The 17,704-nt window shown below is 39.1% G+C and overlaps 1 protein-coding gene across 6 annotated transcripts in view; it reads left to right on the top strand.

Annotated features, from left to right (window-relative positions):
* Positions 1 to 16,849, top strand: part of eif2b4 (eukaryotic translation initiation factor 2B, subunit 4 delta) — a 93,218-nt gene extending 76,369 nt beyond the window's left edge. For all 6 annotated transcript variants that reach the window (XM_048596627.1, XM_048596625.1, XM_048596626.1 and 3 more), the window contains 7 exons: positions 993 to 1,107; positions 6,156 to 6,232; positions 9,683 to 9,785; positions 12,318 to 12,445; positions 13,732 to 13,906; positions 15,033 to 15,213; positions 16,547 to 16,849. In XM_048596627.1, coding sequence (XP_048452584.1) covers positions 993 to 1,107; positions 6,156 to 6,232; positions 9,683 to 9,785; positions 12,318 to 12,445; positions 13,732 to 13,906; positions 15,033 to 15,213; positions 16,547 to 16,743 — 976 coding nt within the window. In that variant the 3' untranslated portion in view covers positions 16,744 to 16,849. The remainder of the gene's footprint in view (positions 1 to 992; positions 1,108 to 6,155; positions 6,233 to 9,682; positions 9,786 to 12,317; positions 12,446 to 13,731; positions 13,907 to 15,032; positions 15,214 to 16,546) is intronic.
* Positions 16,850 to 17,704: the final 855 nt, after the last annotated feature.

The raw sequence follows: 17,704 nt of genomic DNA on the forward strand, positions 1-17,704 counted from the left end.
TTCAGAACAAGAAAATTATTGACCGTACCAACCAGCTCATGCTTGCATAGCTGACAATATGATATACAATATTAGATGTGATTCTGAAATTGGACACCACTGTTTGGACAGTCCTAAGTGTGCAAAGAATTAACTCTGACAGCCAATTTCAGACTATCTCTTTTTCTTTTTTTTTAAATCAACCTCTTCAGACATGTTATGACACACCTCTGGAGTAGGTGGGACTTGAACCAGGGCCTCCTGGCTCAGGGGAAGGGGCACACCACTGCACCGCAGAGCCCCAGCTGTTTCGCTTTAAAATTTAAGCAAAACCTGATTGTTAATTAACAATTAGCATTATTGGGTGATTCTCCATGGCAGTACCTGTACTAATCAGAGTTCTGTTGCCAACCCATCAGCACTTTTCTTTTGTACAGTATCAATGTTGGTTTTCCTTTGAATTTGGCTTTCTATCTGGATGAGTGAAAGATCTAAAGCTTTGTCAAAATGTGTCCTTTGCTCAGCAATACTGAACTTGCTTTGGTGGTGCAGCAGAAAATGAAATTTGATGTTGAAAAAGAGAACTTTTCTTTGGTTTTTGGGGGTTGGGTTTTTGCTTTTGACACATTACAATTTGACTTGATTATCATCGAGTTCATACTTAAACAGAGTTGAAGATCCTCAGACACCAGATGCAAAACTTTAATCCCTTGTTCTGTATGGCAATCTAATGATTATATCTTAAAATTGTGCAGTTTCACTGCAGTTTGAATACTGTTCAGTGAGTTATTTGCCGGTGTTTAGATATCTAGATAGTGAATTCACTATCAAGGTTTATGTTTACATCAGCATACTAATTCTGATATTATGGTTTTTACCATGCTAGTTATGCTCAGCAATTAGCTTTTTTGGTGTAGCAAAACTTCATTTTAGATACAGCCTTCAGCCTAAATATAACACTGTTTACAAATGTAATTGACATTTATGCTGCTATTTCTTTTGATTCTTTGCAGCATCCCCTCGACTGTGCTTCACCCTGCTATTGTACGTCTGGGATTACAGTATTCTCAGGGAATTATCGTAGGATCTAATGCACGATGCATAGCATTACTACATGCTTTTAAACAGGTATGGGATACGTGAATCTATGTCCTGAAGAATAGATAAGACGTATAGTATTAACAAAATAGCCCACCAAAGATGTGGTTGAGTTTTTGTAAGGTAATTCCTTTTTCTTTTTGTCTGCATTATTTGTTTTCCAAAGTGAGGTCTTTGGAAGCCATCCCAAAGTAGTGTTGACTGAAATTGAGAATGATTATTTCTTCCTGTGTGTTGACGAGCAGAACAATTTCAGCTGACTTAAATTATTCCTTACAGTGCCGGGTTGACACTTGTGTTGCATGGATTAATGTAAAATTCCTTTATTTATGACATTCTGATGACATATCTACATGGGAAACAATTCCACTTCCAGCACTTTATTCTTAGGGCTGTTGGGTGAATTTTGTTGTTTTTGGCAGTGCTACTCTTTTAGATCTGTGTATTCTTTTTACTTCAAACTGGAAATTGTCTTTACTCGACAGGTTAATTTTTTTGGTCCCTTTTTTTAGTTCACCTAGCTGTCATTTTTTTTTTCAAATAAAATCTGAGGAAAAAATGCAAACAATAGATAATAAAAATCTGAAGTAGAAAATGCTTGAAAATGGCAGCAGATCAGTCAACATCTGTGAAGAGAGCAGATAAGATGCTATTTCTTCGAAATGAAAAATAGTGCATGTCATATTATTAAAATAAGGAGAAAATAATGCTGTTGCCTGCATTAAAAGGGACTTCTTGGCAGAGGGGGCAAAAAAGACTTTTCGGAAGCTTGTTGCAAAAAGTAGAGTCATCAATGCAATTTTTATAGCTAGAGGAATCAATGAATAGACCTGCAAAGGAGGAGGTCCATTTAGTCTTTTGAGACTGTACCATTTCTTTAGAAAATAATTCAATCCAATTCTGCCCTATCTTCTCCTGCCACCCTCCCCACCACATACCTGTACTTTTTTTATTACCCTTCACGTATTTGTTCATCTACCTATTGAAAGTGATTGCTAAATCTGTATCCACCACCCAACAGACAACATATATGAAAAAGGAACAAGAGTAGGCTATTCAGCCTTTCGAGCCTGCTGCACCACTCAACCAGATAAAGTTTAACCTCAACATTACATTTCTGTGTATCCCCGATAATCTTTCATCCCAGTGATAATCAAGAATCTATTTACCTCAGCCTTAAAAATATTTTAAAATGCTGCGTCTACTTTTTTGTAGAAGGGAATTCTGAAGACTATCCAACCCTTCAAGAGCAATATTTTTTCATCATCTCTGTCTGAAATGGGCGACCCTTTATTTTTAAACTATGACTTCAAGTTCTAGCCACCTGTTGTGTGAAAGAAGCTTTTCCTAACTCTGCTGATTGACAAAGAAGAAATTATTCATAAGTCTGTGCCCTCTGTTTTAATTTGTGTAAAATGTTGGAAATAATTTCTCTTTGTTTACTCGATCAAAACTTTTAATAAATGCACCTCTATCAAATATCCTCTTTGTCCACTCTGCTCTTTGGATAGCTGCCTCAACTTCTCCGGTTAACCATGCTAGTCTACCCCAATCCCTGTAAACATTTTAGTCAGTCTTTTCAATACCTTTTTATAGAAGCCTTCACATCTTTCAGACGTTGACATCCTTACTAAAGCATGGTTCTCAGAACTGAACACAATATCCCAGCTGGGACCAGGCTCATTTTTATCTTGGCTTGGCATAACTTCCAGGCTTTTGTAAATGTTCAGTCTATTTCTAGACCCCTTTTGTTACCTGCTTCATTAATCTGCTCTGCCACCTATTAAAGATTTTGTGCACAAACGCCTCATATCGCTATTCTTGCATACACATAAAGATTCTACCTTTTTAGTTTATTTCTTTCTGTTCTTCCTAATGCAGTCTATCATCTCACATTTTTCTGTATTGAATTTGTTACCATGTATCTGCCAACTTCACCCAGCCTGTCTATCATCTTAAAACTATTACTTTCTCTCTTTTACTGCAAATTTCATGTCATCTCCAAATTTATGAATTGTGCACTGTACCCACTCACCCATGCCCTAGTTACGGTGTCCATCAAAGCTGTTCTGTGGGGAACACCCCTGTATATGGCACCTTTGGTTGTGCCTTTTGCTGCAACTTTACTATCCTTCAGCCTTTGTGTCTCTGTTGCTTCAAGTTTGTCAACAAGCCTAATATGTGATCCATATGAAGCAAATGACTTTTGGAAGTCATAATCAGGATCAACTGTGTTGCCCTCATTCACCCTCTCCTTTACTATCCATCAAAAATCAAGTTTGTCAATAAAATCAACGCCTGCTCTGCTTTGTTAGTTTGTATTTGTCCAAGTGGATGTTAATGTTTGTTGTGATTATTGTTTCCATAAACTTGTCCACCACCTAGATTAAGATGGTTGGTAATTGTCAGGTTTGTCCTTGTCCTTTTATTTGAACAAGACTGTAATACTTGCAAATCTCCAGTTCTCTGGAACCACCCCTATATCTGAGGATGTTTGAATGCTTGTGCTGAGCACCTCCTCAGTTTCCACCCGTTTTTTTTTTTCCTCAGCAAACTAAGTTGTACTTCATCCAGATTGGTCAAGTCTGCAATTCTGAAGAAGAGTAATATTGAACTTGAAAAATTAACTCTGGAGAGAGGTACATTGATGCTGCAGACCTGCTGAGTTTCTCCAGCAATTTGTGGTTTCATTTTGGGTTTAGGTAAATACCTGACTGAAAACGAGGAGAAAGGATTTCAATAAAGGCGAATAGAGAGAGATTTTTAAAAAAAATTCAAGAGGTTGGCAGATATTTTCTTTGAATTGCAAAAGAGAAGAGGGGAAATTAAGGTTTAGAAAGAAGATCTTAAGTCTCGTTTCAGGTTAAGTTATGATCAGAAACCTTAAGATGTTAAAGCAATAAAGCATACAAATAATATGGAAATATAAACAAATGTCAAGAACTGTTTGGTCATAGAAAGCATTACAATTGCTTATATCCATCCATCTGCACTTTAAACGAGTGAATTGATAGCAATCAAGAACAAGAACCTGGCTGATATATTTTTCCCTTTTCATGGATTAAGGTGTACAGCAGTATCTCAACTGTTGGTCTGGTTTAGCCAACTCGGCACCGGTCAGGATGTGAACTTAAGACCTTCTTATTTATCTTGCTCATTTCCACACACAACAGTCACTTTACCCACTAGGTCATTCATCTCACTTTCATCCCACATGTCAGATTTGGATTTGGACCAAGGGGAGTTTGTATGCCTCTACGAAGGGCATGCGTTGTGGTTAGCACTGCTGCCTCACAGCACCAGGGACCCAGGTTCGATCCCACCCTCTGGCAACTGTCTGTGTGGAGTTTGCACTTTCTCCATGTCTGTGTGGGTTTCCACCAGGTTCCTCCCACAGTGCAAAGACGTGCAAGTTAGGTGAATTGGCCGTGCTAAATTGCTCATAGTGTTCAGGGATGTGCAGGCTAGGTGGATTAGCCATGGGAAATGCAGGGTTCCAGAGACGGGGTAGGGGGGATGGGCTTGGGTGGGATGCTCTTCGAATGATCAGGGTGGCCCCATTGGGCCTAATGGCCTGTTTATACACTGTAGGGATTCTATGATTCTATGAAAAATCATTAAGATAAAATGCCGTTGGATTAGACAAACATTTAATTGGGATACAATTCGGAAAAACTTGACCCCTTGCCAAAACAGTATATCATTTATATGCTTAATATTGGTAGTGAAACCGTTCCAGTCAATCATTTGCTCTTGAAATTTGAGCCACAGGCAAAAATCTATAAACATGTAGCATTGGAAAATATGCAGCTTCTCTGAGATGAGAAGGGAATATACAGTATTATCCTGTCAATGGCAAACTACTGTCAGGCCTTCTACAGCGAAGATATAATCGGGTTTCTCAACTATTTGCACAAACAAAGTGAAAAGTATCGCGGACAACAAGGTGCAGGGCTGGATGAACACAGCAGGCCAAGCAGCATCATAGGAGCAGAGAGGCTGACGTTTCGGGCCTAGACCCTTCATCAGAAAAGGGGGAGGGGAAGGGGGTTCTGAAATAAATAGGGAGAGAGTGGGAGGCGGATAGAAGATGGATAGAGGAGAGGATAGGTGGAGAGGAAACAAACAGGTCGAAGAGGCGGGGATGGAGCCAGTAAAGGTGAGTGTAGGTGGGGAGTTAGGAAGGGGATAGGTCAGTCCAGGGAGGACGGACAGGTCAAGGGGGCGGGATGAGGTTGGTCGGTAGGAGATGGAGGTGCGGCTTGAGGTGGGAGGAGGGGATAGGTGGGAGGAAGAACAAGTTAGGGAGGCAGGGACAAGCTGGACTGGTTTTGGGATGCGGTAGGGGGAGGGGAGATTTTGAAACTTGTGAAAAGTATCGCTTTGTCTTTGGTGTCTTTAGGGACAATAATGTATCAATCCTGGAAAAATGCCCTGATCACTTTTACTTGCATTTGTTTCTCCCTCAATAGCCTGGAATGGAGGGAAAGTCTTACGAGAAAAGGTTGAGAGCGCTGGGGCTTTTCTCTTTAGAACGACGAAGAATGAGAGGTGACTTGATAGAGGTGTACAAAATGGTCAGAGGTATAGATAAAGTGGACAGCCAGAGACTTTTTCCTCGGGTGGAGGTAGCTATTACAAGGGGACGTAGTTTTAAAGTGAGTGGAGGTAGATATAGGGGAGACATCAGAGGTAGGTTCTTTACTCCAAGAGTGGTAGGGGCGTGGAATGCATTGCCGGAGAGGGTAGTGGAGTCGGCCTCATTAGGGCATTTAAGCAGCTATTAGATAGGCGTATGGATGATAGTATAAGGTAGGGGTGGAGGTTAGATAGACCTTAGGTTCAGGGTAAAAGTTCAGCACAACATCGTGGGCCGAAGGGCCTGTACGGTGCTGTACTGTTCTATGTTATATGTTCTAACAACAGGTATGACTTGAAATAGTGTTTTTCTGTTACAGATATTAAAATGGGACAGATCTTAAAATGTGTGATGCCAGAAGTAGGTAATCTCATATTTGTTTCAAATGCCATTCTCTTAAAACAAAAGTTGTAACTGATTAGTTCCTGTTCTGTTTCAGGTCATTCGTGACTACTCGACTCCACCAAATGAAGAGTTGTCAAGAGACTTGGTCAACAAACTGAAACCAGATATCAGGTATTTCTCGATTTTCAGTCAGAAAGCCATGAGACCATAAGACATAGGAGCAGAAATTAGGCCAGTCAGCCCCTCGAGTCTGCTCCGCCATTCAATGATGGCTGATAAGTTTCTCAATCCCATTCTCCCGCGTTCTCCCCATAACCCTTCATCTCTTTGACAGTCAAGTACCTGTCTGTCGCTATCTTAAATAAACTCAATTATCTGGCCTCCAAAGCCTGCTGTGGCAGTGAATTCCATAGATTCACCACTGCCTGAAGAAGTTTCTCCTTATCTCCATTCTAAAAGGTCTTCCCTTTACTCTAAGGCTGTGCCCTCAGTCCTAGTCTCTCCTACCAATAGAAACATCTTCCCAACATCTGCTCTATCCAAGCCCTCAGTAACTAGTCAAAACTAGCAAGAACAAATATTTTCCATATAACATGATTTTTTTGTTTGGCGTTTCTGCTTAGTTTACAGTTTTTCATTCATGATCTGGCACTAAAATGTAACCAATCTGATACCTATATATGTGTGCTCATATGACTGTATTTACAAAGGTAAAGAAAAGATATGTTTCCATATTTCATAGTACTGAAACAGTAACTAATGGTTAATATTCTCCTCCCACATTGCAAACGTTTTAAGTAAAGTTGATTAGAGTGTAGTGCTCCACTTGCATAATTTTCTAGTGTCAGCCCATTCCATAATTATACACAGTCACCAATGCTGTGTTCGATTTACTTAGGCAGTTCCTTAATGGGGGCACTGCAAAATTGTTATGCCAGAAAAACTTAAAAGGATGCAGTCACTTAATGTTAAGCGGCTACATTTACAAAAGCTCCTAAAGCTCTCAAAAAGGTTCGGAAGCATTATAATCATGTGCTTGCCTATACTGAGAGTAGAGAGAAGTTGAAAGACAGAATTAAAATTTCAGGGAGGTAGGATAATTTGGAGATCCTGGATCCCCCCACCTCACCCCCATACCTTGTGTCACAGGTATACCTTGCAACGTGATCTTATGAAAGGCAACACATAAACAGACTACAACCATTATGGCTGCCCATCTGGGACAGCACGTGACGCATTTATAGGGGGGCATTTGCAGTGGCTTAAGGGAGGGACAGTTGTCAGTCCTGCAGAATGCAAGAGCTGCTTAGATACTCAGAGCTTAGGGCACTACTTAGAGGCACTCATTAAATGATCAAATGGAATTCTTTGACTATTGATCAGAACTGTTTCAGCAGTGTGCAGGGCTATGCCTGTGGATGTGTTGCTTAATTACATTTGTACTGCCACTTGAATCTAAAAACTCATAGGCTGGCACTCTGATCTTCAACTATGCGGTGGTCTTTGATACGTTGTCAGTCTCCAGCCCCACAAGGGGTGACGTCAGGGGTGTCATGTGCTGTCACTAACGTTTCAGTACGTTACCAGAATATTGGATCATTGTCTTTTAAATATCTTAATTGGCTACCTGCCACTGCTACTTGGTCTCTGCCTTTGAGAGTAGCCCATCAAGGTGTGAACATGTCAGAGATTTTCAATTCCTCTCTGGCCACAGGAGAGGTGCCAGCAGACTGGAAGACAGCAATGTGGTACCAGTATTCAAGAAAGGACCAAGGGATAAACCAGGAAACTACAACCCAGTCAGGATAACCTCTAAAAGGTGTTGAAACTATTGAAAACAATTCTAAGGGACAAAATTAATCTGCACTTGGAGAGGCAGGGATTAATCAAGAATAGTCAGCATGGTTTTGTTAAGGGGAAGTCATGCCTGACCAACTTGATTGAATTTTTCAAAGAGGTAACCAGATGTGTAGATGAGCGCAATGCATTTGACGTAGTCTATGTGGACTTCAGTGAGACTTTTGATCAGGTCCCGTGTGGGAGACTGATTGCCAAGGTGAGAATTCATGGGACCCCAGGAAATTTGTCTAATTGGATCCAGAATTGGCTAAGTGGCAGGAAACAGAGGGTGATGGTTGACAGGTATTTTTGTGAGTGGAAACCTGTGATCAGAGGCATTTCACTAGGATCAGTATTGGAGCCCTTACTGTTTGTAGTATATAAGGCCCCTTAAGTTAGTGGCCCAGGTAGCTAAAGTGGTTAAGAAGACATATGGGATGCCTTTACTAGCCGAGACATAGAATTTTAACAGCCGGGAAGATACACTGGAACTATATAAAACCTGACTAGAGTATTGTGTGCGGTTTGGAATCCACATTATAGGAAGTGGAAGTAATTGTTCTGGAGAGGGTGCAGAGGAGATTCCTTGGGCAGGAGAGTTTTAGTTATGAAGAGAAATTGGATAGACTGGGGTTGTTTCTCTTGGAGCATAACAGACTGAGGTGGGCCACGATAGAGGTCTATAAAGTTATGAGGGCCATAGAGAAGACAGGAGGGAACATTTTCCTTTGGAGTGATCAATTACCAGAGTGCATAAATTTAACATCAGGAAGTTTAAAAGGAATATGAAGAAGTTTTGTTTTTCTCCCAGAAGGTGATAAGAATCTTGAACTCACTGCCTGAAGGGGTGGTGGAGACAGAAACCATCATAATTCCTAAGAAATATTTAGATGCTCACTTGCGATACAAAGGCATACAGGACAATGGGCCAGGTACTGAAAAATGAAATTAGAATAGTTAGGTAGTTGTTTTTGATCGACGCAGACTCAATGGGCTGAATAGCTTTTTTTCTGTACTGTAGACCTCTATGACTCTAAGAGCAGACCTGGAGGACTCCAAATTTCCACGTTCACTCCCCTCCAAACCCATGTCCAATGTGTCAGAAAAATTCTAGTCAGAATGTGCCCAGCAGTAATGAATTAAAGAAAAAAGACAGTGTGTTGACATATGACATTTGGAGACAAGTGATGGGGTGGCATAATGCCTGGCCATTGCTGACAAAGTAGATTTTGTGTTCTTGTGTTATGAGGGTTATCCTGATTTTGTTATCTAAAAGCACTGGGATAAAACTTTCACCAAATCAACTGAAATGATTCAAGGGGGCAGTTCATCAACACTACCTCAAGGGCAATTAGGAATGGGTAATTAACCCAATCTCATCACTTTAAAAAAAAATTCCTATTTATGATCCCTCCCCATCATGCAGCATGGAGGATAAATGGCAAGAACTCGAATACAGGAGCATGCCCTTGGTGGAGTTAGTTAGGCTGCAGATTACAGCAACTAATGCAATTTACACAAGTTCCTTCAGCAAATCAAGGAACTTGTTTCTTTGTCCACAGACCCTTTTGGTAATTTAACAGATCTTTATAATAATGAACATTCAATGTCTTTCCATGCCTACCCCAACAATCATTTGACAGTAGCATGTCTTCCCAGTGGCTGCACCATCATTTAAGGCAATCTTGATTGAAAATGATACTCCAGTTAATGGGACAGCATTTGTATGTGTTCTGTTCTTCTAAGGATTTATTTTGTTGATGTATTGTTTCTGTTTTCCAGTTTTCTGAATGAGTGCCGATCACTCTCAGCTAGTATGGGCAATGCTATCAAATTCATTAAGAAGGAAATCTCAAATATTCCTGCAAGCGTAAAGGAGGATGAGGTAAGAACAGTTCTATACTTTAATGTGATACCTTTCTTCGTAGGAAGTTTGATACTTTTTAAGAATTTATGACAGAAGGTTTGTGTGTAAGTCATAAAATGATTGATTTCTTTCAGAAAGAGAAGAAAAAAGAAAATATATTTCAATAGGAACTTACTTTATGTCGGTTTGCATTAAATGCTGATTCAATCAAGCAAAAACATAGGCTCAGTTACAACCCTGTTCTAGAATTATCATTGACATCATGTTCATTTCCTATGGCATTGCTAAAATTGTTTGGGTATTTGGGATACCTTATAACAATCATCCAAAATGTTTCACTGTTTGGAAGCAGATTTTTAACATATATGGCTCAACCTCCCTTGTGAACAAGAAAAGGAAATAATCATTGGTTTGGTGTCAGTAGCAAAGAAGTTCCATATCTTTCTAAACTCTGCAATCTACAAAACCTAAAACCTTCCAGAAAAATAATGGTTTATACTGGCTGCTGAATTTACTTAAATTTGCTTAATTTAGAACCATGGTTTGTGTCATAGGCTGGTGTTAGCATAATTGAGTGGCCCTAATCCAGCACCTTAATTTATAGTTATACAGTCCGAGATCTACTGCACAGAAAAAGGCCCTTCAGCCCATCAAGTCTGTGCCTGTCAAAACCAACCACCTAACTATTCTATTCCCATCTTGCAGCACTTGTTCTATAGCTTTGTATGACTTGGCATTACAAGAGTACATCTAAATGCTTCTTAAATGTTATGAGGGTTTCTGCTTCTACCACCTAACAGGCTTGAGTTCCAGATTCCCTCCAACACTTGCAAGTGTTACTGATTGTTAAAGTAACTTGCTCTTGAAATCTAACTTAAGTTCAATAAGAATTTAAAGTAATTAGTCACTGAGCAGATGATAATGTTATAATCGTAGAAATGCCAGTATTATCTTTTGACAAATTTAGAAGCAAAGGTGTAATTGAAATATATAACTATCCTTCTCCTTTTTAGAGTATTTTACTGGAGCTGTCAATGTTGTAATAACATCTTTAGTGTTCTTTTCTGACATAATTTGCAACATCAGTAAACTCTTACAGCACATTCTATGATAAATAATAGTTCCCATTTAGTGCCCTGTTAATATCGTGGAGAAAAATAGATTTGATTCTTAATTTTCCTAATATGTTCACATAAAATTTAAACTCTTTAATCATTGACAGAATTTCTGTCACAAAGATCAAATGAGTGAGATAGTCATGCAGCGCATTAAGCTTATCAGTGATTTTGGCCCAAAGTTACAGAGGTTTGCAGCATGGAGACGTGCCCTTCAGCCCAACTTGTCCATGCTGCTCAGTTTTCACAATTAAACTAGTCCCATTTACCTGTGTTGTGTCCATATCCCTCCTTACCTATCTCATCCATGTATCTGTCCAAATGTTTCTTAAATAACAAAATTGTGCTCGCCTGCACCACTACATCCGGAACCCGTTTCAGATACTCACCACGCTCTGTGTGGAAAAAATTGCCCCTCTGGGCCCTTTTGTATCTGTCCCCTCTCACCTTAAACTTTTGCCCTCTAGTTTTAGACATCCCTACCATAGGGAAATGATATTAGCTATCTCCCTTATCTATGCCTCTCATGATTTTACAGACCTTCATAAGGTCACCACTCAGTCTCCTATGCTCCAGGGAAAAAAATGGTCCTAGCCTATCCAGTCCCTCCTTCCAGTCCACGTAGCATCCTGGTAAATGTTTACTGCACTCTTTCTAGTTTAATAATATGCTTTCTTTAGAAAGGTGAACAAAACTGCATGCAGCACTCCAAATGTGGCCTTACCAACGTTTTGTAAGCTGCAACAAGACATTGCAGCTACTATACTCCGTGTTCTGACCAATGAAAGAAAGCATGCTGAAAGCGTTCATCACTGCACTGACCACCTTATAACTGATGACTTATGATTGATTTTATCAGTCTTTGGTTGACTGACCCCACAAGATGTGTTTCTGCCTGCTGACACCAGGTGCTTCTGACAGATCGTATATTCAGAGTAAATACATTTTCTACACGTAAATCAGCAAAAATTTCATGAAGGTTCATCTGTTTCTCTAACACTATTCCAACTTGTAACTGATTCACCCAAGATGAATCATTCATTCTTTGGCCAAACAACACTTTTCAAGTGAGGCGAGCCTTGAGTTTGGAACAATTGCTCAGACCCCATTTTGATTCCATTCTGTGCTACCTGGCGGTATCACATTGAAGTGTAGGTTCCATTTTTTCCTGCCGAGGTGGTTTGATGCCCTGTTGCTTTTATTTTACACATTGTCGGATTGCTTAAAATCTTCAAATTTTTTTGGCTTTGCTATTTTTTGAATCCAATCTGGATATGCTGCACATGGCCTGCTTTATGTTTTTTACTGACAGTTCAGGACCAATTTTTGCTGCAGCCCCTAATTACTTTTTTTGTATATGATCTGTTGTTTCTTACTCTATCTTAAAAGTATAAAGAAACAAATATCCATAAGCTTGTCTGTTGCTTTATTCCAGGCGAAAGAAACGCTATTAAATTGTATAGATAAATACGTGAAAGAGAAGATTCAACTGGCTGCTAAAGCCATATCAAAATCAGCATCTGAGAAAATTAATGATGGTGACGTAATTCTGGTATATGGATGGTAAGATATTTTAGAAATGTTGTTGTTAAATTATTAGTCCCTCGTTAGTGTTTTCTAGGGCCTTAGCACAGTAGCTACAAAGTAAAATAGTTGCCTGAAATGGTAGTGTTTGCATCTAAGAACATGTCTAAATTTAAACGCTTCTGTTTATTTTAATTTGGAGACCCACGTGTCTTTTGACATTTGCATACTTTTCTGTGCAGTGCACCAATTCGATGTGTATCCTACTCTATATCACTGAGTATTACTGTTTACCAGAGAGCAGGTCAGCACTTATTTGGAGATGATTGATTTATTTATTTGTTTTCGAGTGTGCAGAAATAGTGAAAAGCTATGATTATGAGCAGTGCAGGCAGATCATAATAAGCAAAGGATGTACAGATCAAAAAGACTTGGACAGAGGCATACAGACTACATTGCATAAGATGTGTGCTAGAGGAGATCAACATTAGCAAGATCAGCATTATTTGAGGCTAGAGAATCCATTCATCAGTCTGATAACGGCCAGGAAGAAGCTCTCCTGAACCTGCTCGTGCATGTGTTCAGGCTTTTGTATCTTCTGCCTGATGGAAGAGGTTGTAGGAGATTATTACCAGGGTGGGATGGGTTTTTGATTTTGGCAGCCTTTCCGTGGCAGTGAGCCATGTAAATGGAGTCCATGGATGGAAGGTTGGCTTCTGTGACAGCCTGGGCTGTGCACCCCACCTTCTGTAGTTTTTTTTGTGGTCCTGGGCAGAGCAGTTACCATATCACGCCAGTATGCCCCTGGACATTTGCTTTCAATTGTGCATTTGTAGAAGTTGATGATGGACCTTATTGACATGCCAAATTTCCTGAGCTACCTAAGGAAGAAGTGGCATTGTTGTGCCTTCTTGACTGTCGCATCTAGGTGGGACGTCCAGGACAGGTTGTTGCTTATCGTCACTCCAAGGAACTTGACGTTGTTCACCCTCTCAATCTCAGTTCCGTTGATGTAGATGTTCTCCTCCTTTCTTTCTGAAGTCAATGATCAGTTCTTTAGTTTTGCCAAAGTTGAATGACAGATTGTCATTACACCCACGGAATGACATGAGAGGAAGTTGTAATTTGCAAATGAGAAATATCAAACAAGATTCCTTGTCTTGAACAAAGTTAGTTAAACTTTCTTGAAAATGATTGTAGAATGATAAAGCACAAGAGGTTGTCGGTGCACCATGCTCTATGCTATCTCTGAATTGTAAGTCATGACATTATGCCTGAAATTGTATTCTTGTTTTGAAAAGGTCACATTTTATCTTATTTTTCAGTTCTTCTTTAGTGACCTCTATCCTTTGTGATGCACACAAGGCAAAGAAGTTCAAGGTTATAGTGGTAGACAGCCGGCCGAAACTGGAAGGAAGAGAGGCACTCCGGAGATTAGTGCGGAATGGGATTCGCTGCACTTATGTTCTCATTAGTGCTGTGTCTTACATTCTGCCTGAGGTGTGTTTGTAAATGTCCTTGAATTACTTTTTTTTATCACTTTTTAAAAGTTATTACTTTTTCTGCTTAGGGTGGCCTGCCTTTTTTGAAAATCAAACTTTCATTGAAACACAAGATCTTGGGGAACTGTGTGACTAGAAAATACTTCCTTTTGTTATATCCACTTTGGATCTTTTGAGTACAGATAACATTGTTGACTAGAAAGTTTACTGATAATGACACTGAAATATTTTCATTGGGACCTGCCAGGCAATACTGTTGCATTGTCTCCTTACCATCACTAGATGCTGAGGAAGTACCTTTGGGGCCCGCAGTGCTGCTTTGCTGATTGGGTTCTATGTAAGAGTGTATAAAAATTACGGGATGCTCCGCCAGGCCAGGACTTTATAGCCAGAGAAAAGCACCTTCATTTATGTGACAGTCTGATGTTTAGAGCTCTGACTGATCAGTGTGAAAGGTACAGAGAGAAACAATGAACAATGTGCACAAAAGTTATAACATACAGAAGGAGGGGTGTGCAGAAAAATACATATGCAAAAGCAAGATACTTTAAATGTTGGAAACCTGAAATAAAATCTGGGAATGCTGTGGTTCTGGAAACAATAAGTGTTTCAAGTCATGACCTTGAATTATAAATATATATCTTACACATTCAACAATAGTAAGTATACATGCAAGCACAGAATAGAACTCTGGGGCTGGGGTGCAGCAGTGAATGTGTAAATGATAAAGTGTGACAGAGGAGAGAATGTAGGAGGAAACCAGGCACACAGTAGAAGACTAGGAAAGTATTACAGAATCGGAATGCGAGATCAGCAAAGGTAGAACTTGCATTTGAAAAATAAGTTCTTTGTAATGCCACAGCAGATTAATTAGTTTTAAAAGGCTGTTTCACCTTACACACTTTACTCCTGCCTTCAAAATGTATATGACATCTGAAATTAGAGGAAATGCTATGATTCAAATAATGTACAGTTTTTGGTGACTGAAAACGTTCAACATTTGGGTAGCTTTTCCTGTCCTCTCAAGTAATTAACTTAGCTGCTTGGAAATGTTTTGCTTCTTAGAATGGCATTTGGTTGATCCCAAGATTTTTATTAACTATCCAACATCATTTTCCACATAGGTTTCTAAAGTGTTCCTGGGTGCACATGCCCTCCTGGCAAATGGCTATGTAATGTCACGTGTGGGAACATCACAGATAGCCCTTGTGGCTAAAGCATACAATGTTCCAGTCCTGGTGTGCTGTGAAACACACAAGTTTTGTGAAAGAGTTCAGACGGATTCATTTGTATCAAATGAACTAGGCAAGTATATTTTCTTTCTCTCTTAAACAATTACAGTTTTGAATGAAGGAGTGGTCTATTCATAAAGTTATATAATAGAACTTAAGTTAAATGAAGGCACATTAATAATATAACCTTATTCTCAAGTGTTTCTGGAGGGTGAAAATAATTCTAGCTATTCATTTGAAAAACAATAAGCTGATTTTTTTTTTTGAAAACTATTTCTTTTAAAATCTCCTTTGCTAGCACCGTTTGTGTTTTAGATGCAAAGTTCCATGCTACTACTCACCTGACCCTGGTAGTGTTAGGGAATTTAGCATAGGAGGTTGCAGGTGGTTCAGAGTGACAATAAAATGCCATAGCCATAGAAAAATTAGAAATTTTTCTCCTGTTCAGGATGATAAATGTAAGTGGATAGTTTAGAAATTGTTTGTGGAGAGTGATGTTAACCTTCTCTCAATATTTCTGTCAATACTGAAATAATGTTGAACTACTTTGTTCTTAACAGTTTTGTCTGTTGTATAATCATATATCCTCTTTCAAGCTGTGACTTGTTGGTCAGTAGTCTACACTTAAACTGCTTATATTGTTTTAATCATGTCTTCAACTGTGCTTGTGCTATACAAAACTGATAGTGTAGTCATTTTAGTTCTTGCATCAGATTTGGCAGTAGTGAAATATGAGACTTTACGAGTAAAATTAAACAATTAAGAAATTAAAGGTAATCATTTATAATTCACTTGCCTTACTTCACTTCTTCCATTACTTTAATTTTTTTTGCTCTGTTTATGTACTCTTTACTATTTATTAAATATAACTTCACATAAAAAGTTAAAATATTTATTTGTTTTCTGTTGCATAAGTTTCATTGCCTCTTTTGGAACTGCGAATAAGATTGGGAAATTTGCCCCTTGACTAAGAAGCAACTACAAAGATTTATGCCTATACTATTGTGGCTTTGGGCATTAAACTTTGGTCTTGTCATTATTGCGAGTACTTAATCTTCTGAGGAATTTGTTTTGAAAAACAAGACATTTGCTGTGGCAAAACAGACTACCACGTTCATAGGGCTAACAGACCAATTATAAGCAGAAAAGATAACTTATGAATGGTGTAACATAGTTTAAGTGTGACAACATGTATGTACTGATATTTTTTCATGTGTTATAAACTTCATAGATGAATAAACCACTGACAATCTCCTATTTCTGTATTATTGTTGAGTGAATTGCATTTTTGCAGAACCTTTCACTAGCTCAAGGTATCCTGACACATTTTCCAACCAATAAAGTCTAGTGATAGGTATAAGTTCATAGTAGCACAGTGAATGAATTTTCAAACTTTTCTAATGCAGATGACCCTGATGATCTTTTGGTGACTCGGAATGGAAGCACTCCACTGAAGAGTTGGCACTCAAATCCTAACCTGCACCTTCTTAATCTAGTATATGACGTCACACCACCTGACTTTGTTGATTTGGTAATCACAGACTTGGGAATGATCCCCTGTACCTCAGTTCCAGTTGTACTCCGTGTAAAGAATGTGGAGTGATGGGACATTGTGAAACCATCTGATGAATTGCAATGGACCATGATGATTGTGGTTACAGTATTAATCAAGTTTTGCTGGCATCTATAATAAAAAATAGTTTTGCTCATTCTTTGTGTTCTTCGTGGAATGACCATGAGAAAATTCATTGAATTTGTTTCAACATGATTGTACTTGCTAAACATGCTGTCAGTGTCCCCTTTCAAATAACTCCCATAGATCCCGTTGAACGAGTTAGAGCAAAAATCTCTGGTTTAATCTTCAGTCCTTGATAGATGTCATGCTGGAAGTACGCATCAATCATTTTATTTGTTTAGTTTTCCAACTGGGAGGATCTGGGAGCTGCATGAGATGAGTGACTCATCCCCATAATACAACAACAAAAACATCGTATTTTTTTCTCGTCCATACTTGTTGTTAAGGATTTCACAAAGAATTATGAGCCGCCGAAGGGGATATCAGGAGTTGCAACTAGATTCTTAGTCAAACAGTTGAGTATTAAGGCGGGGGTGGTCTTAAGACAGAGAAGTTTAGCCAGGGAATTCCATTGCATTGAGTTTTGTGACTGAAAGCACCACGAACAATAGTGAGGTGAAGGAGATTCGCAAGAGACAATGTAATGAATTGCAATCTGCGTTTTGCTGAAGGGTCATTAGACCTGAAACGTTAACACTGTTCTCTCCACAAATGCTGTCAGACCAACTGAGTTCCTGCAGCTATTTCTGTTTTTGTAATGAATAACAAGGTTTGGCTTGGCAGGAGGTTTTAAAAATTGAGGAGCGTAGATGCATGAAGATTTCCACAAAGGTATGACAAATTTAACTGGGTGTTTGGGAGTTTGTGACGTAGTGGAATTATCGGTGGTTTAGGAAGCCAGAGGCACAGGCTCATTGTGTGAGGACTTGGGTTCAAATCCTATCATGGCAGCTGGTGGAATTGATGTTCCATTATGTAAAAAATCTGG

The sequence above is a fragment of the Rhincodon typus genome, chromosome 5 (assembly GCF_021869965.1).
Source record: "Rhincodon typus isolate 14 chromosome 5, sRhiTyp1.1, whole genome shotgun sequence".
Lineage (NCBI taxonomy): Eukaryota > Metazoa > Chordata > Chondrichthyes > Orectolobiformes > Rhincodontidae > Rhincodon > Rhincodon typus.